Source organism: Falco peregrinus, chromosome 2, assembly GCF_023634155.1.
Source record: "Falco peregrinus isolate bFalPer1 chromosome 2, bFalPer1.pri, whole genome shotgun sequence".
In the NCBI taxonomy this organism is placed as follows: domain Eukaryota; kingdom Metazoa; phylum Chordata; class Aves; order Falconiformes; family Falconidae; genus Falco; species Falco peregrinus.
In genome coordinates, this window is record NC_073722.1 from 46,911,546 (window position 1) to 46,936,940 (window position 25,395).

At 37.2% G+C, this 25,395-nt stretch overlaps 1 protein-coding gene across 2 annotated transcripts in view; it reads right to left on the minus strand.

The window, feature by feature from the left end:
* Positions 1 to 2,546: 2,546 nt before the first annotated feature.
* The window catches only part of LETM1 (leucine zipper and EF-hand containing transmembrane protein 1), a 31,147-nt gene continuing 8,298 nt past the window's right edge, over positions 2,547 to 25,395 (minus strand). The window contains exons 4-14 of one of the 2 annotated variants that reach the window (XM_055796822.1): positions 20,951 to 21,094; positions 19,713 to 19,850; positions 16,612 to 16,815; positions 16,005 to 16,124; positions 15,272 to 15,403; positions 14,730 to 14,909; positions 13,952 to 14,107; positions 10,990 to 11,124; positions 10,225 to 10,415; positions 8,100 to 8,238; positions 2,547 to 6,667 (exon numbers count right to left, since the gene is read on the minus strand). In XM_055796822.1, the coding sequence (XP_055652797.1) occupies positions 6,518 to 6,667; positions 8,100 to 8,238; positions 10,225 to 10,415; positions 10,990 to 11,124; positions 13,952 to 14,107; positions 14,730 to 14,909; positions 15,272 to 15,403; positions 16,005 to 16,124; positions 16,612 to 16,815; positions 19,713 to 19,850; positions 20,951 to 21,094 (1,689 nt within the window). In that variant the 3' untranslated portion in view covers positions 2,547 to 6,517. Of the gene's footprint in view, positions 6,668 to 8,099; positions 8,257 to 10,224; positions 10,416 to 10,989; positions 11,125 to 13,951; positions 14,108 to 14,729; positions 14,910 to 15,271; positions 15,404 to 16,004; positions 16,125 to 16,611; positions 16,816 to 19,712; positions 19,851 to 20,950; positions 21,095 to 25,395 lie in introns of both variants that reach the window. The other variant, XM_055796821.1, reaches the window with a different exon arrangement.

Below are 25,395 nucleotides of genomic sequence, written 5' to 3' on the forward strand. Positions count from 1 at the left end.
TTTGAAAACCACAGAAGGTTTGGCAAAGGTAAAATTTTACATGCTAATGAGCCCCCAAAGAATTTTGACCTGTGAAGGATATTTAACTACTGAGAAAGATTTATATCCAATAATACACAAAAATGGAAGTGAGCACAGAGTACGGGGAATTAGAAACACACTGCAAACATCCTCCTGCTCACATCAGCCGAGAAATAATTCAAGAAAATACCAGAAACACTTTTCAGTGTATAAGCAGTGAGAAAAGTAAAATTCCTTAGTTAGAGAAACGTTTTGGTATGGTCTGTCACTGTCTGCATTCAGTATTTAAAAGCCTTATCACTACAAAATACTGCACAGAGACACTCTGCTGCGGCGAACCTGTCATCTGCCCTTGTCAAGGAGCATTTGTGTTACAGTGGCACAAGAGCCAAGCAACGTATTGCTGAAAGAACAGCCATTAACACAACACAGATTACTCAAGCCTCAGGTCAATGAAACAACCACAAGACTATCCATCTCTCCCCACCCCTATTTGTACATATGCACCCTTTAAATTACATTTCACCAAAATAATCTGCAACAGAACCCATTCTATATGAATAATTTTAAGACCATGATTTCATGAAGTCAGAGGTTTTTCCAAGCAGCTTTCTGCACACCTGCATTACCAGCCTGATATAAAAGATTCTATCCGGTGAAGTTACAGCAGTATCTCCATTACGCATTATTTCTAATTAGTGAAGCCAGTTACCGTTCCCTCTGTGTATATTTGCAGACAATGTACAAATTCACATCTATAATAATAGATTATTGTCATCTGTCACAAGGGAAATGCAAGAAAAAAGCCCGCTTATTCCTGAGAGAGATCAAACGCTGGCACAGGTCGTGGAGAGGTCCATCCAGAGAGGATGTGGAGAGGCGGCGGAGTCTCCACCCTTGGAGATAGTCAAACCCCAATGGGACACGGCCCTGGAAAACCAGCTCCGAGCAGGGGGCTGGACTACACAGCCTCTGGAGGTCCCTTCCAGCCTCACCTTTTCTGGGACTTGAATTTGGCTTGTGCCTACCACCTACGCACCAGCCAGAGCAGCCAGGCACTCTGCTTAAGTCCTGGGTACCAACGTTTTGTTTCCCCCTTGCATCAAGGCAAGAGAATCCAAACCCCCCCACACCCTCCTCCTTTTTTTCTTTAGATTTCAAGAATAACTAGACATAGTTGTTGTGTTAAGAGGAGAGTATGATTTCTTTGATATAATATCTTTGTCTCGGCAAAGACAACACTGGATCCAGAAGTCAGTCTCTTTCCTGGGCATTCAGGGGACAGACAACCACGAACAAGTGCACCTGCCAGCGTCAACATTTAATTTACAGACTCAAACCCACAGTTTCTGCTTGTCTGTTTTACCATGCTGCGGCACAGTACAACAGTCTGACTCACCCTCACCAAGTCCATTAAAGGAAAAATTTAAAACAAGAGCTTGAAAGGCACACGTTCTGCTGCTTTTTAAGTCATTTGTTCGATATTTGGCTTTAAGCAAAAGAAGGAAAAATCTGCAACTCAACCTAACTTACCTATTATTTAAAAAGCATCTCAAGGCAGGAGGTTGTTTTAAGCCACCTGTTGAAATACTTTTGATGTGAGAAAGTAGATCCAATGTTTGCACATTCACAAATCCTGTTTGAAAGCAGCCAGGAGACCACTTTTGTTAACACAAGCCCATACAACAGGACCTCCCCCACCTTTTGCATCTGGACCCTCCTTGCTATGCATTTCTGTGCCTGCCAACCACAGCTGGGCCCAGACGAGCACCGAAGCTTCTGAAACAGCAGCAATACAAGTTATGTTGGAGATAGCCAAGTTATTTCCAAGGGTCCAGGCGTGCATGGGACACTTTGCTGGCTCAGGCTCTCTCTGCCTTCCCACCCCGGCTGCCAAGGCTTCAGGAAGAGAGGTAACAATAAATCCTTAACAGCTTTTGATTGAAAAAGCATATTGTTAGATATGCCCAAGAATTAAAAAGGCTACTGTACACAGAGATGAACTCTGTGAAGAATACTAGGATTACAGAGGAATACCTGTAATTTTGCAAAATCAGGGGCGAGTGGCACTGCATGGCATAAATCTCTGGAACCATTTCAGATGTGTTTTCTCTCCTACCTTGAGCAAAGACCTAAACCAGATCCTTCCCAAGGAGACTTAATTCTATTTGGAATGGATCTTAACCTTTCCATTAGTTCCTTACAGTAAAAGGTACACTGCTCCCCACTTTAATACCTAAAATATAATACTTAAAAATAATGGTTTAGCACAATTCACTACACCAGGCAAGCAGTCCCGCATTAGTCAAGAAAATTTCTGCAAGAATTACTAGCTCCCCAAGTCCCACACAACCCACCACTGCCTGCCCTGGTTTAAAGATTTGCTCCTTCACTGGCCCTCTTCTACCTCAAACATTTGTTATAATACTCAGTTCATCAGTATCCAGCTCTGTGAATTGCATCTCATCTGAACAGCAATAAAGTAACACCAAATAATCAAAAGCAACAGAAAAATAATTGAGAGATTAGGTTTCAAAATGATACATTTATTACAACAAAGGACACAAGCTCCAATTAACTTAATTTTATACGGCATTATGGCAAACACAGGACCAGTATGCTCAGAGCACAGACAAAAGATTTTCAACTTAAATTTGTAACACAGGGCTGAAATTCCTCAACTGAAAAGCAAAACTTGGGATACATACAAAGAACAGAATATGGGATTATTTTTATTAATTAAATATACCCAATAATTTGATATAAACAATTTAAAAGTATTTAAATACACACTGAATAGCTAAAGTTTAAGTTAATAGCAAGGTATGTAGATATAAAGTTACAAGAAGTATTCTAGGGTTGTATAAAAGATGTAACATTTTCCCCCCAGACAAAGCCTATGTAAGTGTAAGGTTACTATCCTGCCAAGAGAATATTCTCTACCTGCAAACATTCTCCTGCTGACAAACCACCCATAAAATTAGATTTCTGGTACTTAACTTGCAGGCAGATTTACTCTCACAGCACATAGTGATGAATATCTCAGTAAAAACCATCTTTTGAGCCAATATGAAACAGAAACAAGCTTTTCAATAAAATAGGTCCTATAACCTGTTTATTTTGAAGGGGAAACAGAAATGACATCCTACTTTACTTCTCTTACCTGTTGCTAAAATGATTTTTTAAAAAGCCTTCTATGTGTTTTACATTTTTTCCACTTGAAGAGTTTATTATCAAAATGTGATCTTGAATCTGAAACAACCCCAACAACAGTCTTACCTATTACCTAACTCTGAGCTTAGAGGCTTTACCTGTGTAAGTCACAAGGTCACCGAAATCTCGCACATCCTTTAATTATTTAAACAAATATTTACATCTCCTGACTAAATATTCATTCAGGAATAAGTTCTGACCAGTTACTGTACATTCAGAAGTCATCCTTTCTCTGAAAGTACTGCAGCTTCTGTTTTTTTGGTCAACACTAAAGACAACAAAGCACGTTTTCTGAAGCTAGTCCTCAAGCCACCGATTTGCTGGAGTTGCCTGTATCACCAGGCCAGAGCTGCTTGGGAAGGTTCAAAACTGGGTAAATGTGAATTACTGACAGCTTCCTAACCTTTTTAACGTTGCAAAACAGTGGTGTTCACGTCCAGCTGTTTGCCTACTTTCAACATCAGAAGGAAGATATTTCCCACAAAAACGCTTCACTATGGCTGACGCATATATCCTTTAAACGCTTTAGGGAACAGGGGAAAACTGACATTTGTGATTGACATTTAAATGTATTTTATGTAACCTGTTAAAATTTCATAATATGCCAAATTTCAAACAAGTCCAAAAGGTAAAAATGTTAAATAAATGTATCGCAATTATTTTAATCAGGATATTCTTCATAAAATAATTTTTTTAAAAAATCGGCTATCTCTGGCTCCCTTCTTATTTAATCCACAGAAAATTTAAGTGAACAGTAAACACAGAAAAAGAACAGCAGCAAAGTGTCTTAAACTCCCAAATACTACACTCAGATAATTTATTGTAAGGACAGTTAAAGCTCTGTAAAACTTTAATCAATAAACCTTTGAAAACAGCTTTTTCTGCAACTTCCTCATTTTAAACTTGCATGCATTCAAGTGCATACAATTCTTAGGTTTTTTGATATTCCATGAAAGGTAACAGACAGTCTCTTTATCACGTTTTAGGAATGTCAAGTAAGACTGTTACACATTGTTTTCAAATTGAAAATATGCAACTGCAAAATCAGCATACTTCAAAGCCCATTAATTCTAATAGCAGATTATACAATGTAAAACTAGTTTTTATATTTATTTTTGTGAAAATAAGTTTTACTCTTGCGCTTTCCTCTAAGATAAGTTCTGGCCTAAAAAAAAGCACCTAGCGAAATCCTATCTTCAAAATCTACAAACTGACTTTCGTGCTGAAATCTCCAAGTTAATCTCGATTTACAAGGAAGACAACAGCTCCCTTGCTTAGGGATACATTAACCACAAAAATCATACCGATTTGAAATTTCAGCTTTGTCACAGCAATTTTAGACTTCAGATACAGTTACAGTAGTTCTCAGGAGGATCTTACTTATTGTAAGCAGCTTTCTTTGCAAACTGTACAAAATACGAACTCAGTATTTGAACTAAACACTGACCCTTTTTCTAGAATTAACTGTACTGTACATCTTGCTTTGGAACTAAATACAATGGTCCATCATGCAAGCCATGAGACTGTCAAAACTTTTTTTGTTCCACTAACTTCAAATAAGTTTTTACAAATAAGTTAGCCAATCTAGATAAATACTGAACATGGAATTATGCTGAAATACGCTTGGGAATCAACATTTTCTACAAAAATATGCAACTACAACTAAAAGCTTTAAGTACTAACTGCCCACCTCTATCACTGTGTACAGCACCACTGTAATATGTGCTCTCTATAACGTACGCAAAACCAAGAACATTTGTGTGTTTCATAATACTGGGTGCCAAATAAAAAAACAACCCACAACCTTGATGGTTCTGGTCACACCATGTGTTTTTCATAACAAATTTTAAGAAAGAGTGGAAAATTTAGGCTACCATGAATTATGGAACATCCCAGAGTTGGTATTTTAGTTTTTAAACTTAAAAAGTTACTACTAAGGACAGACTTTAATGAGTAAACCTTGACCTACTGTCAGTATCTAATCACACAGTTAAAGACAGTAACTGTAAGTAATTAATTAGAAAGCCCATGATGTAATCAAAGCACTGGCAATACCAGACGTGACTTGCTGACTGCACAGTAAGCAAGGCCATGAGATGAAAGTATTTATGTACTGTGACTATACCTCATTAGTGATTTTATACCTGAGATGAAAATTGAGAGGTAAGAGAACTAGTTACGGTGTCAGTAACTACCAGATGAAAATAGACATGTGAAGATAACTGCATTTAAAAATATTATATGCATAAAGATCACAACTGACATTTTCCCCTTATGATTACTTTCATTTTGTTATTTAGACAAACACTTTAACTCACTTTACTGTGTGATAGTTTGTGTTTTGAAACTATTTTAAAAAGGCTCCTGTGATTCCAATGCTTTAGTAATTCATGGAATTTTGAGTAGAAGCAACATCTTCTACTCCCTAGTCTTAAGAAATTCAAGGCACCCATAAGAAAAACAAACTTCATGGGAAGTTTCCATTCTAGGGAAAAACAAATCTGATTTTCCCTTCAACTGAAAAGAATAGTCATCATCAATTCATAAAAGTGATTAGAATGCCACATTCTCTGTCAGTGAGGCAACAGCTTGGTGATATTTAGCTTAAATAAAACTCAATCTGAAGAACTACTACTGAAGCCACAGAATCTTCACTAACAGGTTAGAAAATATGTAATATTGTGAAGGAATCATAAAATCGCTTAAGTTGGAAAAGACCTTTAAGATCATCGAGTCCACTCATTAACCCAGCACTGCCAAGTTCACCACTAAACCATGGCCCTAAGCGTAGATGTGGCACTTAAGAGACATGGTTTAGTAGTGGATTTGGCAGTGCTAGGGTAACTGTTAAGAGTCCGTGATCTTGGGGAAAGCATAAATTCTGAAAAAGCTGAAAGGTAGAAGCAGAGCAAGATTGGGCCCCACGTAATGATGCAAGACAATAAATGAGGAACATTTTTCCATGATAGATATACTTAATTTATACAGCAAACTTGCAAGTTTAATGGATCACTGTACCACAACGAGTGCAAATCCATGATTTTGTGGGCAGGAGTACTGCTAAAGAAGCATATATTGTTTTCATCTCTATGGAATGACACTAAATCACTTCTTTGATGAACGGAAATTTCATTCCATATATCAGAAAACATATCTACAATTTATTACTAGAATCAGCTCAAAACACTTCCCATAATCACAAAGCTCAAGTAATACATAGCCATTAGACACAAAGATATACAAGGTTTTGGTTACAACCGGGATTAGCTTCAGATTCTGAAGCTTAATTCTTTGCCTCTGCAGCTTCTTTATCATGCTTTTCCTTTGCTTTCTCTTTCTCTTCCAGTTTTTCTTCTTTTTGAAGCAATGCCATAATCTCAGCAACCTGACTGGTGCCAATATCAATATCTTCTTTGTCAATCAATTCTACTACCTACATGAACATAAAATGAAATTGAGCGAGCATTTAGTTTTTACATGACTGAGGAATTTTCATATCATACATTTTGTTAGGACAAAAAAAAAGTAATTAGTCCTCTGATGTTCAAGAAAAACAGCATATTTTTTTTTCTTACATTAAACACAAATTCAAACCACCAGTGCCTCAAACATATCCAGAGTATACATATATATATATATAAAAAAAAAAGCTAAAACTTAAAAGCAAATTATCTAGAACTTTTGACCTCGGCACTCAAAGACACTCATTTTAAAGCATTAGTAAAACAGACCTGTTCATTGTATCTGTTCCAATAGAAAGCTCAGATTCAGCACCTGCTGAAATAGTATTTAAGACAGTATTTATTTTATAGGCTTAATTTTATAAAAGAGACCTCCTGTACTAAAAGGACACAAATTTACAAAACCTTAAAGGTATAGGAGGGGTAAGCCTTTCAGAAAGCAAAATGAAAAAATAATTTAGTAGGTGATTCCAAAGTTCTTTATATAACTTTTTGCACAAATGCAAATGTATTCTTGGCATAGCTCCTCAAGTACCTAGATTTATTCTGCATTATATGCAGAATTCAGAAGTACATTTTACCTGCGTTTCTAAATATACAACGGCTGTTTACAGCAACAGGGAAGATCACCACCACTGGGACAACTTCAGTAGAGAGAAAAAAAAATTCAAAAGGCTCATACTGTACTTTCTAGCTGACCATAGTTCAAGTACTATTTCTGTATTGAGTAGGAAAATTACTTGCAAGGAAGCAAGTTTTAGGACACCTAAATTTACCAAGTAAAAAAGAAATAAGAAAATGAAGGAGAAATGCAGGGAAAACCTGAGAATCTTCTGCAAAATGAGAGCAGGACAAATACAACGGATCTAAAGGACAACTGATGGTCTGGTGTCTTTCAAGCACAGATACTTCATTGAGACCTGTATTTTCTAAGGCATGCAAGCAGGCAAGAGAAGCTATTATCTTGTGTTGACATAAAGTATATCTATATGCATTATGCCGAGACTTTGGCTAATGGTGGTATTCCTAAAGTAGTTTTTCCAAACCTTCTTCCCATCCTCTCTCCCATTCATACGTAGCACTTTATTGTGTTAAGTATTATATATGTAAAAAATCACCGTATTTTACAGAAGTTGACATAGGCATACAAGAAAACCTACAGCTTTAAAGATAATGTGGGTAACAGACTCAGGATAAAGATTGTATTTCCACCACCTTTACCCTTCCACCCCCCAAAAATAGCCATAGAAATTCTGAAGATGCTAATATTAATAGATTACCAAAATCATCACTGGCATCAAGTAAAGACTCTTGCAAAAGACAGCAATATGAATTTAAGTCAGAACAGGTACAATGTTCAAAGGATGGCTAGCCTTATTTCCTTTAAGTAGTCCACAGACTTACCTTAACAACATTATCTATATCAATTTTGCCATCCTTGTTTTCATCTAGGGCCTCTGCAATCCTGGTTAGCTTCTCCTCTGGAATCTTCTGAATTTGTTTCATCGCATTAATTAGCTCAGCAATACTGATGAGATTCTCCCTGAAGAGGAAGCGCAATCTGTACACAGCAAGCAGTTACTCCAAAGGAGTAAGAGTTGACAGAAGGCAGTACTGAAAGTCACTACACTACAGGTCATTTGTAAAGACATTAACTATGTATTTATAATCCTGAACAGAATGCAAAAAAAAAGCAAAAATGAGTTACTGATCAGCAAGAAGATTTCAAGTAAATCTTGACCTTACCATCAAATCTCACACTTTCGGTTTCCACATGCTTTATTGCACAAATACCGGTGTCCAGTAGCATTTGAAATAAACTTTGCAGTTGCTGTGCTTCCCAGACCGTGTATCTAATGCCCTTTTCCCTGTCTTGCCCCATTTACCAAAGATGCAGTGCCATGCACCTGTCATCCTTTCAGATTTATTGCTGGCCTACACAAAACTAATGAAAAATCACAGGAAAACAAAAGCTGAGAACTAATCACTTTAGCAATTGAGCTGTTTCATTAAAACAGGCTTTGTTTGCTTCATATCAAGGAAGGGACTTTGTAGAAGAAAGCACTAAACTTGACATCATGACTAGCAGGTTTCAGATGTTTCTGCTGTCTCATGAAGCTAAAGCTGTCTGTCTTCTGCAGCCTAAAGCCTCTGCTATGTAGTTTTGTTAGTTTGAAGAACATTCTTCCAGCACAGGTCAAGCTGAAATGCAGGAGACAGTGAACCCAATAAATACTAAACAGAAAGTCTTTAACAGTATAGTCCCAGCTTTGTATCTGGCCCTAACCTCTGGGAACAAACTGACTTTTAGTCAAAGAGCATTTCTCAAGCTGCCACTAAGTGTCCTGGACTTGTGTCATTTCTATTGACTCCTGGCAGCTTGGTAATGACTGCACCAACATAAAGATTAAAAAGCAAGCCTTCAACAATTAAGCAATATTTAAACTAGTAATTTTCAGTCATCCACAATCACCTATAAGATTATCCACAAACCACCCATTACACAGCCTATAATTACATTAAGTACAAGCAGATTCTGTATCATATTTTTAATTTACAAATTCTGATGGTTTTGATGAACAGCTTCTCTACAGCACCATTCATACAGTTCCCTTAATCTTATTACACAAAATTTGAAACACATGACCACTTGCCCTGAGGACTGGAAAAAATAAAGTTCAGAAGCAACAAAAGCAGAACCCTTATTTCTATTCAAGTTGTGCTCTATGGGAGCTGGGAAGCTCCCTTAATGAATCACAAAAAATGGCACAGGCATGAAATAGATTAATAGAACATTCATAATCACAAACTGAGAATTACAGTCACTTTTTAGGTATTTCAGTGCCTGTAATATGCAACATATGACCGCTCAACATATGGTTGCCTGAAAGACTCTCCAGTAACATTAAGACCTGGAAAAGTGTTGATTAATTACTTTTGAAATGAAACTACCAAAAAAGACCTTTCTTTGAAAATCTGCAAGGCTGCTAAAAAGTTGAAATGAAACAAATTTTCAGAAAGGGAACATGTAAAATTACCTCCTTACTTCCCTTATACTTGTTCCCTCATTTCTCTCTAGAGACAGAATAGACTTTATTGCAATTTCTTTGCTCACTGGCATCTTCACTACTGAAGAACAACAAACACCAATATGCTTACCACACTGGTGTGCACCTTTTCAATGACACAGGGCAAACCTACTGTGTGAGGAGCATGACTAAAGGCATGATTTCACATTCATCACCATTACTGCTAGAGGCATGAACAAGATGGTAAGATACTAATCGATGATTTGAATTCCAAAACCCCCTCAGGACTAGCATATGGGGAACTTTACCTGCTTTTTTCTTTCTCATTTCAACCACATTTAACATACCTTAGAGAGAAAGTTCTACTGCACAATTCTGTTAAGTTGTTTTAGAATGTTAATTAAATTTAAAAATTATTTGATAATTCTTTTCTAATCACACATCAGACAAGCAAGGCTGAAGATGAGCGGAGACACATTCAGTGCTCTGAAGTCACTTACCCAGCAGAAGAACTATCAGCACCATCCAGCCTTACATCCACTGTCTTTTGACTTGTCTCCAATTCATTAATAATTTTGTCAATCTGACCAATCATTCTGTTCACCCTCTTGGTCAATCGCTTGCTTGCCTTTGACTCTTCCACTGCCTCTTCCTGGCCAGTTTTAGAGAGCTCTTTTATCTCTTGCAAATCCTAAAAGAAATGGTCAAGAGAGAGAAAAGCTTTTATTGGTATGAATTCTCCACAACAGACACTACTGGCTTCAACTCGCATTTCAAGACAGGAGCCATTTACAAATGAAATGTAAATGTGTAGACATATAAAGGAAAACTGGAATTAGAACAATAAATTCTAACACTGTTGACTTTTTCAGGCATCCCTTAAACGTTGTCTTCCACATCTTTCATAGGACTGAATAAGATTCATTTTACTTAACTTGGAGTAACTGTAATACTGACATCTACGCTTGGTAAGAAAGAACCGCAGCATGCAACAGTTAGACACCACCTGTGAGTCTAGTCACCCTGGGAATAAAAGCAGGAACAGGATTCTCATCTGGTGAGAACTACTCCAGTGATTTTTAACTGGGCTTTAAACATATTATGCAAATGAGGCTCTGCATTACCCATACAAAATTCATCCACCCAGCAACCAACTACAGGCTAACAGGCATCCAAGTAAGATAATATTTCAATTTGTGGATCATTTATGTTAAAATTAAACATGAACAGAAATAAAAAAAGAACATCCATGCCCTATTCTTCACCTCATTATACTCCTGGATATCACCCTTCAGTTCCTCAAGCTCTTCCTTTTCCTTTGTTAGTGACTTTTTCTGTTCCTGCAGCTTGGTGCAAGCATCACTCAGCATGTCAATCTCCTCCTTTGTGATTTCCTCACCCTGTAACAGAAAATAATACAAATTAGTCAAAAACACATTTGTAATTTCCCACAAAGATTTTGTGCCTTTTACCAGACAAGACAGACTCAAGAATCTCCTTCCATGTTTGGAGGCAATAGCGTTGTTGCCATTTTGAGGCTAATGCAGATACCTCATTTTGAGACCAATGCAAAGATCTTAAATGCAATTAGTTTGCTATGGTACATATTTTTTAAGTGCGCCAGTAGTAAGTTCAGCTAAGGTGATTCATTTGAAATTTTAATATGAATTTGAAAAACCGTATGGGTTTTGGCTATTTGAAAGCCTGTATCTAATTGTCTCATTTAAGAATGTTTTACTTCCTTCTTTGCTGGGTGAAAAAGCCAAACAACTGAGAAACAATCCACTATGTATAAGAAAGACAAATTACACAAAAAAATTTGCAGAGCAAAATTCAGGAAGTTGACCTGGAGCAAAGTTATCTCCAACATCATCTGTGACAGTGAGGATGAATATTCATAGTTTGGGAAGTACACCTGTCTCTCGAAAAGCTGAAAATAAAAACCTAACCCTCAACTGAATATTTAAAAAACAAGACTTCAAGATGATTCATTAAAAATGCAAAAATTCCCGTAATACTAGCTAGTTAGCGTGTTAATCTTACCCAGACACCGGCTTTTTTTTTTAATGGCTACACTCTGAACAGCCACATAAGCAGAATACAGAAAGACATGTGCAAACAAGGATACCAGAAACACAGAGCAGAAGGATGATACACTTTTAAGAAAGAACTACAGAACAGTTCACACACTAGATATCCAGCCCCTTCATCAACTCAGAAAGGGTTTCAGTGTACTAATATCTAGCCATCAGCCTCACTCCTGATTTTATGTATCTGTACAGTATCTGTAGTTCACCTTAGGGGGGGGGAAAAGCAAGCAACTCAGTTTGAAAACAAATCCCTCTGACTCAAAATCAGTCACCTTTAAGAAGTTGGCAGTCTTAACATTTTTCCTTTAAGAAGCAAGATTGTATTCCACGATGTTTAAAGTCTTTGGAAGCATCTTTACGGGACAGGCCACACTGTAACCTCTGTTAATAAATGCCACACTAACATTACTTCTTGTTTTCTCTTTTCAGTTAGGGTTATTGAAGTCCTACTTGTGGCCCAGTGTCATACATTCCCATGGCATTGGTGGCTTAGCAAGCATGCTAGATGTGGCAGTGTAAGCTAGCTGTGACATCACATACCCTTGTGTTTCCAAACATCATGCCAGCTTTGCCTGCCTCCCTCCCACAGCATTCCTCATGGCTGCACTACCATGCACCCAGCTACACAGTCCGCCAAGTCAGCTAACGCATCCCACAACAATGCATGATTTCAATGTGAACTAGTTCCGGTTTGTTATTACCACTAAAGCTGCCTTGGCAGCATTCTAAAGTGAACAATGTTATAATAATAGCAGGTAGATAATGATGCTGCCCAGGAAAACTGAAAATGTTTTTCTACTTAAAACATCCATTTTAAATCAATGTTGTTATTCTGCGAAGTAACACTGGGACTGAGAAAAATCCCAACATCAAACCTCATGGACAAAAATAAAGTGCTCAGCCACAAATAAAACTCAAAAGGTACAACTGAAACATGAAGAGGAAGCATTTAAGAGGTAGAAGCAGGGACAGGTGACCCTGGAGGAATACAGAGACACTGTCCCAGCATGCATGGATGGGTTCAAGAAAGCCAAAGCCCACCTGGAGTTAAATCTGGTGAAAGATATGAAGGGCAACAAGAAGTGCTTCTACCATTGGGAGCAAGAGGAAGACAAGAGAAAATGCGGGCCTGCTGCTGAATGGGACAAGGAACCTGGTGTAAAAGGACATGGAAAAGGCAGAGGCAGTCAATGCCTTCCTCAGTCTTTATTGATAAGACTGGCCATCAGGAATCCCAGGTCTTTGAGACCAACAGGGAAGTCTGGAGCAAGGAAGATCTACCATCAGTGGAGGATGATCAGGTTACAGAAAATTTAACAAACTGAACATACACAAGTCCATGAGACTTAATGGGATACAACCACACATGCCGAGGGAGTGGTTTCAAGTCATTGAGGCCACTCTCCATTATCTTTCAAAGTACGTGTCATCAGGAAGATTCCCAAGGGCTCAAAGAAAGCAGATGTCACCTCTATCTTCAGTAAGGGCAAGGAGGAGAATCTGGGGAGCTCCAGGCCAGGCAGGTAACAAGTGAACAAAACCACCACAATGACTGTAACAAAGCATGCCCTGATCAGAACAAAGCATGCTAATCCTAGAAATTCACCTATTATTTGAATGGTGGTATAAATTTTGTTCAACATCATACTAAAGAAATAGTGAAAGAGTACACTAAGAAGTTTTTATAGCATATGTACACTGCCCACATCAGTTTAGAAGAGGAAGTCAATACAAATTAGTAAAATCTAGTCCAAACCTAGTTCCTTACTTAAATCATTTGGTCTTAGCTACACCCTTCAAAAAGAAGGTAACACTCATCTTTACCTGCTCTTGCCCTCTCCCTCCTCATGTGTTAACTATCCACAGATTAAACATGCGCAGATCCATTGTATCTACAGCCAGTGTAAAAGCCCCCCAAAACAGGTATAACTTCAATGACACAGACACATTTTTGTGCTGACTTTGATTTCTCCATTGGTGGTTAAGCATTTGCAATCCACTAATTAGCTGGTTTTAACTGACAGAATGTGGTGAGATGGTTAAAAATGAAGGACAGCCAGGCAACTTATCATGGCTATTATATGGATGTCTTGAATCTTTACATTAACAAGTATAAAAACACAGTTATGCAGATTACCTTAATACCCTCCAATACTGGTGCTGTATCTTTCAGTGTCTCCGAATGCATCGCCATATCTGCCCTTGCCAGTTCTTGCTCAGCATCCATAGCCAACTGACTTGTTTTAGCTTGCAGAGCAGCTGCTTCAAGATCTACTGTTGACTCCACCTCTTTCTAAATTTGAAAGACCCATGAAGTTTTAATTAAAACAAAGGTAACATTATGTGTATTAGTAGTACCAGTAAAGAATTACTTCCCAAAATAGAAATAGCGGCCAAAGTAGTCACAGACAATTTTATGAGAAGATGATGTTAAAAAACTGCAAAATATCAAGTGGTTTCACATTAAAATATCCATTTGCAACTAATGAACTTTGCCTGTGAGCTCCTGCGGCTTAATTCACCAGTAAAGCAGGCCAGGAGCTTTTATAGTGAAGTCTTACACAACATTATCAGGTTAATGACAAACAGAGCCAAAGATAAAAACATTGAAAGTATAGGGTGGAGGTGATAAAAAAACCAAACAAAACCACCACCTCTGCCAGAAGAATAAAAGGCTTCTCTTATTACTCTAAGAGGAAACAGAAGTCAGAGATATGCAAGACAGACAACCTCTTCTATTTCACAGCAAACCCTTCTGTATTGCAGTTGGTTTTATTATTCTCCCGTATCTTCCATAAGTGAACTTAAAAGTTCAGTTTTGTGCAGGGAAGACCCAGAGCAGAGGCAGTAACTCATAACATGCTAGTTTTTACATCACCGACATTTACTTCTCTGTAGTTGAGAGTAGAACTTACCATGGCTGTAGCTTGAAGAGTTTCTTTGGCTTTCTCGGCAGCTTCAGACAACCTTTCCATCTCTCTTTCTTCATTTTCTTTCCTGATGGCTTCCTCTTCCTGAAGTGTTGCTTCCAGCCGTGCTTTGTTATCTACTTTCTCACCTTCAACTTCTGCCACTTTGACTTGAGCCTCTTTGGCCTAAAAACAATGTAAGTAGTCTATTAAAGTCTATATGTGTGTGTGTATATATATGTACATCTACATAATGTAAGGAGTTTATATATCTTTACTGAGATCGGTAGTATAGGTATTCTAATGGATATAGTTAAAACCCCCAGAAGTTACCCTATTTTTGAATTCTCAGAAAACTTTTATTTGCTTTATTCTCAGACCCCTCCACATATAAGTCAATTACTCCTGTTCTTGAAGGTCACTCAAGCCTATCCATGGTTTAGCTTTTCAAGGAAAAGAAAGGAGTCAAGAACAGTATTTACTTCTCTGAATGAATTTTCGATAGTGATACTGCAAGCTGGTCATAGACCATGTACATCAATACTTACAACACTTTCTGGTAGTGTCTGAAGTGTTGTTTTAAGCTGATCAGCTGGAGAAAGGGTATCTGGAAGATACATGGCTCTGGATAAAATAAGCAACGAAGTAGGGATTTCCTGGTTCAGGTGCAGATCTAACCACTATAAATGCAATAAATAAAACAAATCTTCAACTTTTGAGGTTTTTTTCCTTCCTTTTTTTACAGATCAAGTCAAGCATACATAAAAAAGTAAATACTAATTTTTTTTACCACAACTCATCAGTCAATATTCTAGCAGACGAACTACAGGCTATAAGCAGCTGAAAATTACAGCAATTACATTGAAATATATGAAGAAGCATTTTGTTTGAAGTATTTCAAGCAGTATTGAATGAATATTTGAAAGTGTTTTGTTTCACATGCATCTTCCTCTAAACTGGAAAATATCAAAAGACAAAGAACTGGTCTACTTGGTGAAAAGTTCTTTACAGAGTAATACAATTAATTAACAAGACAAAGTGCCAACATTGCAAACATACTTTTATCTACGTGCACAATCACATCATGGCCCAGTCAAAAGCCAGAAACCCATGGCTACTATATACTTATACAGTACACATGACAAAGACTTACTAAGGAGGAAGACTGTTTTAGCTAAGCCTTTAATGAGAACAGAAGCAAAATCACTTCTCAGAATCATAACAAAAATCAGAGCTAACAACTGAAGTTACGTCTGTGTATTCAGCCTTACTAAAACATACCTGTTTAAGCTGTTCTTTGAGACGCTCCTCTGTCACACCAAGAGCTCTCATACCTCTGGCACGACAAGCTGCCTGCAGTTCTTTAACAGTCAGGGTATCAACTCCTTCTTCAGCAATCAGCTGCCCAAAGTGTAAAATAAACTTTAACATCTAACAGCTCAAAACCGCAGAACCACCATCAATGCACACCCACAGGCTGGTATTTTTTACAACGGCCACTAGAGGCTGCTGTGATAACACAAAATAGCCTCCACCTTTTAAACTGAACACTGTACTGTCGTCTTAACAGCTCCATTATGGTACTATCAGTCTCTCTAAGTTAATATTTCTGTCAGCTCCCTTGCAAATTACAGTTTCGTAGAAATGCTTTTCTTTGCGACATAATCGCTTCCATTGCAGTTAACGGCTGATTAAAAAAACGTCAGTTTTTTCCTTTACAAATAAGGACACTTCCGATTTTAAGCTCTTCAAGCCTTTTTGTTTGAAGTTAGCTCAAAAATAAGACAAGACAAAAAAGGAAAACGCCCAGAAAAACATATATATCCACACACACTCAATACTCTTACATGCTAAAATTATTAACCAGCGCCTATTTAGAATGACTCACTTTGTCATCTGCTTTTATGCTCCTCAATCTCATAGTCAGCTGGAAGCGGAGAAAGTTGTTTGTCCCAATTGACTGAAGTTCCAACAATTTACAAAGTGCCACCAGCTGAGGCCTAGTTAGATTGTCCAGAGTCAATTCATCTTCAAACAGTTTAGAGAACCTTAAGATCTCCTCATTACTGGGTCTTTCACCCGTTTCCCTGATCTGTAAGAAAAAAAAACACACACAAAGTTTATCAAAGCAATTCTTATGGTTGGGCATTATTTTGAACAAAAATACTCTCTTCATTTGTCAAGTACATTGCATCGATTCTGGGATACAAAATAGGACACACGGAAGACATGAAAGAAGATTAAAAAACCCCAACAACTTATTATAAAAGGCAAAAGAATTGATGGTGTTGATAGTTTCCAACAACATTTCATAATATATTTGAGATAAAACTAAGAAAAAATATTAGATGCATCTGTATACTAATGAGCAGGTCTGAGTTGATACTGCCATGAGATACCTAAAAAAAAAAAGTATATCTGAGCAAATAAATACTTGCTACAGAAGTATACTGACAAGTATTCTTTCTGGTACCATACTTTAGTACTAAACATGAGAGCACACTAAAAGCACCACCCTGTGAAGATAAAAGTGAAAATGCAAAACTTTTGCCATTTGATGTAACGTTGGTGTCCCTATGAAACACAGATTTGGACACTTAACTACCTACATTCTCTCCACAACCATGTTTGTTACACCACCATTTGGCTTCCAGTTCCTAGCTGTTTTGTGGGACCTCAATGGAAAGGCACTTGTACCTGAAGCTATTTTGAAGCGTAAACCACTATTTGGGAAAGGACTCTGTATCCTTGATGTAAGGTTCTACATAACTGCTTGTACAAATGCAAAGCTTTAAAGTTCAGTGCAGTGCCATCTGGCAACACATTAATTGAATCCAAGTACTGGAAGCAGAAATAACAGTTCAAAAGAAGTAGAAAAAGTGCTTATTAGTGATATTACTAAATCCAAAATCTACAGAACTTAACAATGAAGTACTCCCAGTCACTTGACATCTCCAGTCTAAACAGTAAGTAGAGAGAAGTAAAAAACAACCCACTCTTCCCAGTCCTTCTACCTTTATGCTCGGTAAAGAAAACATAAGCTAAGTAACATCAAGCACAGCCTGAAAACCTAACATTACCTATACAGCCTGATTTATTATGCCTACCTGTTTTACTTGTCAACTCAAATCTTTTAGTGAGCAGCTACTGAGTATAGGAAAAGATAAAAATTTGAAAGACAAGACGGTCTTGAGTCCATTAACCTCCAGGGTATCTGTGTAGCAGAGAAACCAACCCAGAGAAAGGTATGTCAAAGGCCTTGTTACACTTCACCAGCTCCTTCGCTACAGGAGCAAAAAATGGAACTTGAAAAATACCGAAAGTATCTTCTTCCTTGTTTAAAGCTAAATTTTGGCAGAGCCAAGTGTGTGTTTCTTGAGTGTACAAACTGAAGCTCTCTAGCACATCACTGCTACAAAGCAACACAGATAAATTCTGGAATTCTGCAGCAAACATGTTAAGCCTGTAATCAATGGGTCTTGCAGCATCAAATACATCACTGCAGAGCAGTATAAAAGAACAGCAAAAAGGTGGGAAACATTAAGCTTCTTGCTCTGACATTTATTACCTAGTACAATGAAATGAGATCCATAAAGTTTGTCTCCATGGCATAAATGAGAAATACATAGCTGTAAAAAGCACACCCACACAAAAGAAATGTAGGGCTTGAAACTTCTTTTTAGTCGTCAGAGGAACTTGGGACTTCCTCCAGCAGATGTGGAGTAATAGGTCATTTATTTCCACAGAAATTAACCGCCAAATGTAAATTCTCAGTAGCAGTCCTTTCAGAAGAAAATGACATGTTCCAAACATGAAGCATGGCAGTGGCATGCTCCCAGAGTCTGCAGTGTCAGTGCTTCAGCTACTAACTGCTGTAACTAACCATTTCAAATTTTCTGCAGATGACAAACAGAAACAGATGATTGCATAGAAGCTTCAAGGAACATGGACTTTGCAAGCAGATACCAACTGGCAAATATCATTATCTGAGGTAACCTACGCAGCACTATCAATATCATCTTATTACCCCACCCTTTAAAACTTAACCTTCAGCACTAACAATCACGAAAAGCTCAAGCTAGCTGACAGGACTGGTAAAGTTCAGGTCTGAAATCCCCAGGCTTATATGCTTTTTCTGTGCAAATACACTCTCCCTAAAGATGGGGACTACACTCTTACTTTCAACAAAGCACCTGGTGATGGTTGTTGGCTCAATCTCTTATTCAACGGTCCCACAATTAAGAGAAATCAGAAGTGTGAACCAAGATACATTCTATCCTAAGAAGATACTTTTAATGTCTCCAGGGAATACCTTACCCTTACCTGCAGGGTGGTGAAAAGAAACAGTCAAACCTAAAGGCCGTCAATGTAAGAAGCAGATAACTGACATCTAATCTGTGTCAGCAACTGCTTGCAAATGAAAAACTTTGTACCAAACGCAGCACACTCATTCTAGCAAAACTCCAGATTACATAACATTCTAGTCATTATCCAAAAGGATTTCAGCAGTATAGCAACTCTATATGTAAAAATTGTTTTTATAAGCAGAATGAAATTTGACAAAAAAAAAAAAATTGACTTCCCTGCCCCCACTAAGTTTTAATGAGTTCTGAAAGAAATCCTTTCTCCCACTTTTTACCCAATGTTCAAAAAAAGTGGTCAAAAACTACATGGGTAATCTCTGAGCGTGCTTTTTTTTTTTATGTTAGAATTAACTTATTAATGAAATAAGAGAACATGCATCAAATGAGCAGAAATCTCTAGAATCAGAGACCAAAATTACCAGCTAGAATACCAGAGTTAAGAACAGTAAAACTTCAGCACACTGAAGTGTTACTTGTAAAAAAGAAATATATACCAAAAAAACTATTACACCCTGCTTTTTCAAATCCAACAGAATACAGGTATCTAATGATTATCATAAAGCAAAGAAAACACCAAGCTATTTTTTTTGGTAGGAAAAGAAAATACATTTTAAAAAATGTTTACCTTTTGAAAGAATGTTGAAAAATCTTTTGTAACATTTCCTTTGGCTGCTTTGTTTTTTAAGGCCATCTCCTCAATGGTGTCTTGAAGGAATTTAGCCAATTCAAGCTTTACTCTCAATTCTTTCTTCAATCTTTCCTCCTGTTAAAAAACATACTTGGTTTTAAAAGTTCTTTCCAAAAATATGCACACGGAATACCACTTCTGCCTTCAGACAAGTTATGTGGAGTGCTCCTGAACTTCTGTAACACACACACCCACCACAAGAGGACATTCACTCTTATCAAAGATTCCCAAATCACACTGAAAAATACATTGATCAGCTCAAAGCTCCATGAAGCATGAGATGCAATGCCAACAGAGTTAAGTGCAGCACGAGTGGTTTTGCCTGCTAAAACTAACATGCACCCTCTGAACTAGTAACAAAAAAATAGAAACTAAAACTGGTTTGGGTAATTCCTAACTCTTGTATCCAGCACAGAAATCCTACACTGTATCTCATCCAAACAAAGAGGAACTTATCACAGAATTAGAAATTAATGGTTACTTAGATCCAAGTATACAAACATGGTTGATTACATCTGTGACTGACTGGGAACTCCCTATGTACTAACCTCATCTAAGTCTTTTGGGCTCTGAAAGTGAGAAATTGTGAGGCTTTTTGGTGTGTTTTTACAAAGCTCAACAATTCCATGAAAACATTAACTAAAAGAAACAAAGTTTAAGCAAAACAATGCATAAGAAGCTATTTTAACTATTTAGTATACATACAAGAAACATTGCATCAAGAATAAGGACTACAAATGTTAGTCTGCCTATTTTAGTATAATCTAGAAAAATAAAGTTTCATAGCTTTCACTTCTACTTTAAGAGTCATAGAAGATGGAGATGAGGAACATGAGAAAAAAGGAGCAAAAAAGACAGGAGAAACTTATAGCCCTCACAGCTAAGCACCTGCACACACAGAAAGGTAAACCAGGACAGCTCTGATTCTTTATTATATGTTAACAGCAAGCTCATCAAAACAACATACAGATGACAAAAGCATTCCCCTAATACTGAAAAGAATTTCTGAATTTTAGATTTTTTCTAATTTTAAGACTTTTTCTAATTTCTTTCTTTACAGAGGAAAGTTGTAATTTTTTCAAAACATATTACTGATATTACATATCATAATACACATGATATGTAATGTAAAACATATTACATATGTTTTTCAAAACAAATTCAGACCTGCTTACCTTTTTAGACTTTGTCTCAAATGTAGAGGGAAGCATATTGGGGAACAACTTAAGAGCTACTGGGAGCAAAAACTCCATAAATGGGACAACAAGAAAAACTAGGAAAGGGACCAAGCGGAAAAGATCGGCACATATTCGAAGAAACTGGAAGAAAAAAAAAAAAAGTATTGATAAGCAAAATCTTAAGTATTTATTTCAAAATTGCTTGATATGATCATCCACATTATCACTGAAGCTCACATAGATATAGATATATATTTTAACTACAAGGGAAAGTGAAAACAACACAGAAAAAGGACGCAACAAAGTCAGTTTTCAGTATCTTTTTCTTCCAAGTTGCTATATACTACTGAGTACCAGAGTTTCAGCAGTTTTCAGCACTACAGAAAGTATTTCACAAGCCTCACTGTGTCTCAATAGGATTATTGAGCAAGTATCTCATTTAAACCTCTTAAAAGCACCTGAAAACAGGAGGTGGTCATTTGTTGTTGTTAAAGCTGCTTAACTTCTTTTATTCATCTTTATTTATGCTCTACCACTTCTTACATGCATGAGCTAGTATGCACTAAGTAATCAAGAATAAAATGAAAGATCCCTCCCTCTCAGCCTTCTAACAATTGTAATGTACATTTAAATCCAGGGTGATGAGCCCAGCTTGGTAGATCCTTTTTTTAAAACCACTGCTTTTCTAGAGCAGTAATCCTCTGAAGCAGGCCGATGCATTACTTACTGAATATTGAACGGCATAAAATAAATATTGTCCTTCCAATTTCTGTACACCCATAAGTGTACCTGTAAGGTTGTACAGTCTATAACCAAATCTTTCAGTGCTCACTGGAAGCTTAATAACTTGGTTTATAGTGGGGAGTGCAGACTCCACCTCATTTTACAAAGCAAATAACCAGTTACTGGGAATACTGTCAATTAGTAAATCAGAGACTGAAGGTCAGACATACGCTACACTACTGCCACAGCACTGTCATTCAATATTATGATTTGATAAACACTGCTATGATTGGCAAAAACTGGCAACATAAATGCTATTACAGAAGTAAATGCATGCTTCCCTCTCCATTCCCTCCCTGCAGCTCATGCCAATTCAGGGGAACAGCAGCAACAAGCAGTATAGATTGCACGTTGCCAGGACTGCTTTGCTAGAATACAAAACCAGTAAAACTTCAACCATAATTTTCTTAGCATAAAACCAGACAAAATCTTTAGATACTGTTCAAGGAATGCACAAACTCCACAGTTCCAAAGTTCTACATTTTTCTTTGTATATAAAAAATTCAGTTACCCAGAAGGGATGCTTTGGTCCATTGTTTAGAGGCTCAGAGATTTTTCCATTCAAACAACAGAAGACAATGACTACCAGGGAGTTCAAAAAGATGTAAGAAAATTTTGAAGAAAAATTTTAAAGTCAGAAGAAAAGTACATTTTCCCAAAACAAAAAAAACCCTGAAAAATTTCTAGAGCACAGCACAGAGATCCTATTTGTACCCAGTATATTTTCAGACAGTGCGTGCAAGTATTTGTATAAGGCAAAATCCGTATCTAAGGAAGCAGTTTTACAACCGGATTAAGCTAACTTAATGCTAACCTGAGACAATGTATAAAGAGTCATGACCGTGCACTAGCAGTCACAATGTGAAGGTACACCACTGATCCAGCTAAAACTAACCTATAAATACATACACAGACAAGCGAAAAAGGATCAAGGATCAGTAGAAACCAAAAGCGGGTGGAAGAGCTGTTGGAAGCCTTGATTTAAGCACCAAGCAGGACTGGTCTTTTTTGCAGCAGCACCGCCCTGGATCAGCTTACACAAAACATGAAACTGCAGCCCTGTGCTACCTCAAGGACAACAACTTTGCATAGGAACCTAATACAATGGTGCATGATTACACACACATTACTTGGCAGCACAGCATGAAAAGCTTGTGACTACTCTCTATCTGCTACTACTGTTCACGAATTCCACTTTTCCCTCCCCTGCAGGGCTAAAATGGTTTGCAAACTTGCCACAAACTCCACACTGTTTACCATCTCACCTCTGTGTCCTGAACCATCCTGCTGTAGGAGGCAGCACTAGAGCAATTAGTTTTTAAACAGCCAGTTTCATATTTTGCACGTTTTACTTCTTCCTGCCTTCTTTCCTAAGTCCAGATATAGGATCCTGTTGAATCCAAACCCCACTAGCAACTGTACAAACAGAATTTTGGAACTGACTTTTGGTTTATGTAAGCAATAGCTCGCTTGCATTAGCCATGCTACAGCTGCTTGTTAATGTGGTTGGATTACTTGGGTATCTTTCCATTATTGCCTCCAAAGAGGAAGGAAAGGGCAGGCAGAAATAGCTCATTTGTCAGTCTGCGTGAAGATAAGATTTCTCTAGGACTTACAGCAATATGTACTTCAAATATATACATATGTTGTTGGGGATTTTTTTAATTTCAGGAACATCCTTTGCAAAGTTGAAGCCAATCTGGCATCAAAGTTTTAAGACTTCTTTAAATCAGTCAATATACTACAATTTCAGGCTGAACTGATAAAAAGAAAGTTTGTTTCAACACAGTTCAAAGTAAGGTTTTAAAAAAGCACATGTAAAGGCTCTTGTTCAACTGTAAGCTGGTTTGCTTTTCACCGACCCTGGGTTCTAAGCCTACCATGACTCCATTCAAGAGACATGATGTTCTCTACCTCCGTATAAAGAAAACACAAAAGCTAGACTGAGAAAGTAACATTACTGTAGTACTTAAAACTATCTTCTCCACATCATCTACACTGGATTGCATGCATACAGACACACACATACACACATCACTAGGTAAGAGACAAGCTACATCAATGTAAACACTAATATACACCTGCACGATAAATTTCTATTTTATTTTAAATAAGGGAACTGATACTGAACTCGCACATCTGCACAAAAAAAAAAAGCATTCAGGAAGGACAAATGCCAGATCACTATGTAAATATGAGAAAGACAGCTCTATCATCACTAGGTGATGAAATTAAAGGGCAACCAAATTAATAAATCCATCTATTGATGGGAGTAATGCATGTCTGTCCAAAGATAACTTACTACTTCTAAAGGTTCATGCCTTCTAGAATACAGTCCTGATCTTTCAGCAGAAATATTTCCATGATATCCATATTTTACTATTGTTTGTTAATTTCCCAGAAGTATGTGAACATGAAACAGGCAAGAAAACCAAATGCTTCCAATCTTGCTCTCTGGAAGATTTTAAACATGGTTTTAAACCATGAATTAATTTGTCTCACTTGGCTTTCCAAGTTCCCCAAAGCTCTCAATAAGCCAGCACAAGCTAGAACTGCTACTTCTAGAAGTCCTGCAGTCCTCATTCCCCCCCTATCCTCAGTTACCCTTTCTTGGCACTACATAATCCCCTGTCTCATGTCAGCACAGACTGTTATATTTATTGCTGAGCAACGTTTCAGCTGGATCAGCTGCCAAGCATACACTTGTACCAGCATAAGGAAGAGGGCAAAAATAAGTAGCATGAAGATGCTCAGGCCAAATACCATCAACCAGTGCTGTTGTAGAAAGAGACCAGATGTAGTCACAGATGAAAATTGCTACATGTGCATTTAACAATTTTTGTTACTTGTCTAACTTGGTGAATATAGGAAAAACACTTTTGTATACTGCATTAAGATGTGATGGGTTTCAATTACACATGAAAATGTTCAACTATGTCCCTAATTTTATCAGGAAATTATTTAAATGAGCAAATATTCATGTTTTTGATCATTTCAACACATTTCAACAAAAAAGCTTTTGGAAGGCAGAGATGTGAACCTAACCCATTGCGCGTACAGTGTACAAACTGCATAGAACCAAACCATGAATGCAAGCAGCACTATTTAACTCTGCTGCCAGAGTACATACACTTTTCACTAGCCCGCGTTTCTTCTAGCAATAGCTGAAATATTTTTAAAAAAAGGCAGGAAGACAAATACTTTATCTGTATAAACGGCTTTAAAAATAGTAAGATGAGAACTATTAAATCAGCATGTTTCATATATTCCTAATGAACTAGTGAAGTTAAACAGTACTGCATCCTTTCAAAAAAGTTTTAAACTATACCAGTTTCAAAACACCTTTATTTCAGTCTTTCTGTATATAAGCTCACATTAAATGTTTTCAATTATCATATATCTTTTAATTTTAACTGAATAAGCATATTTACTTGATCCACAAACTGAAATTACTATTGAAATGCACGTGTTACCTAATTCGAAAGCACCCTCATTTTGCACTCCACACTTCATCTCCATGCTCTTTTCTTTAAAATTAGCAGTTGCATGTTTACAGTTTCATAAATGTAAGCTACATGCCATGAAGAAAAACAAAAGTATAGAACAAAAACTTTCCTCAAATTATCTTCTTTGGACTAAAATTATCTCACAAACAGATT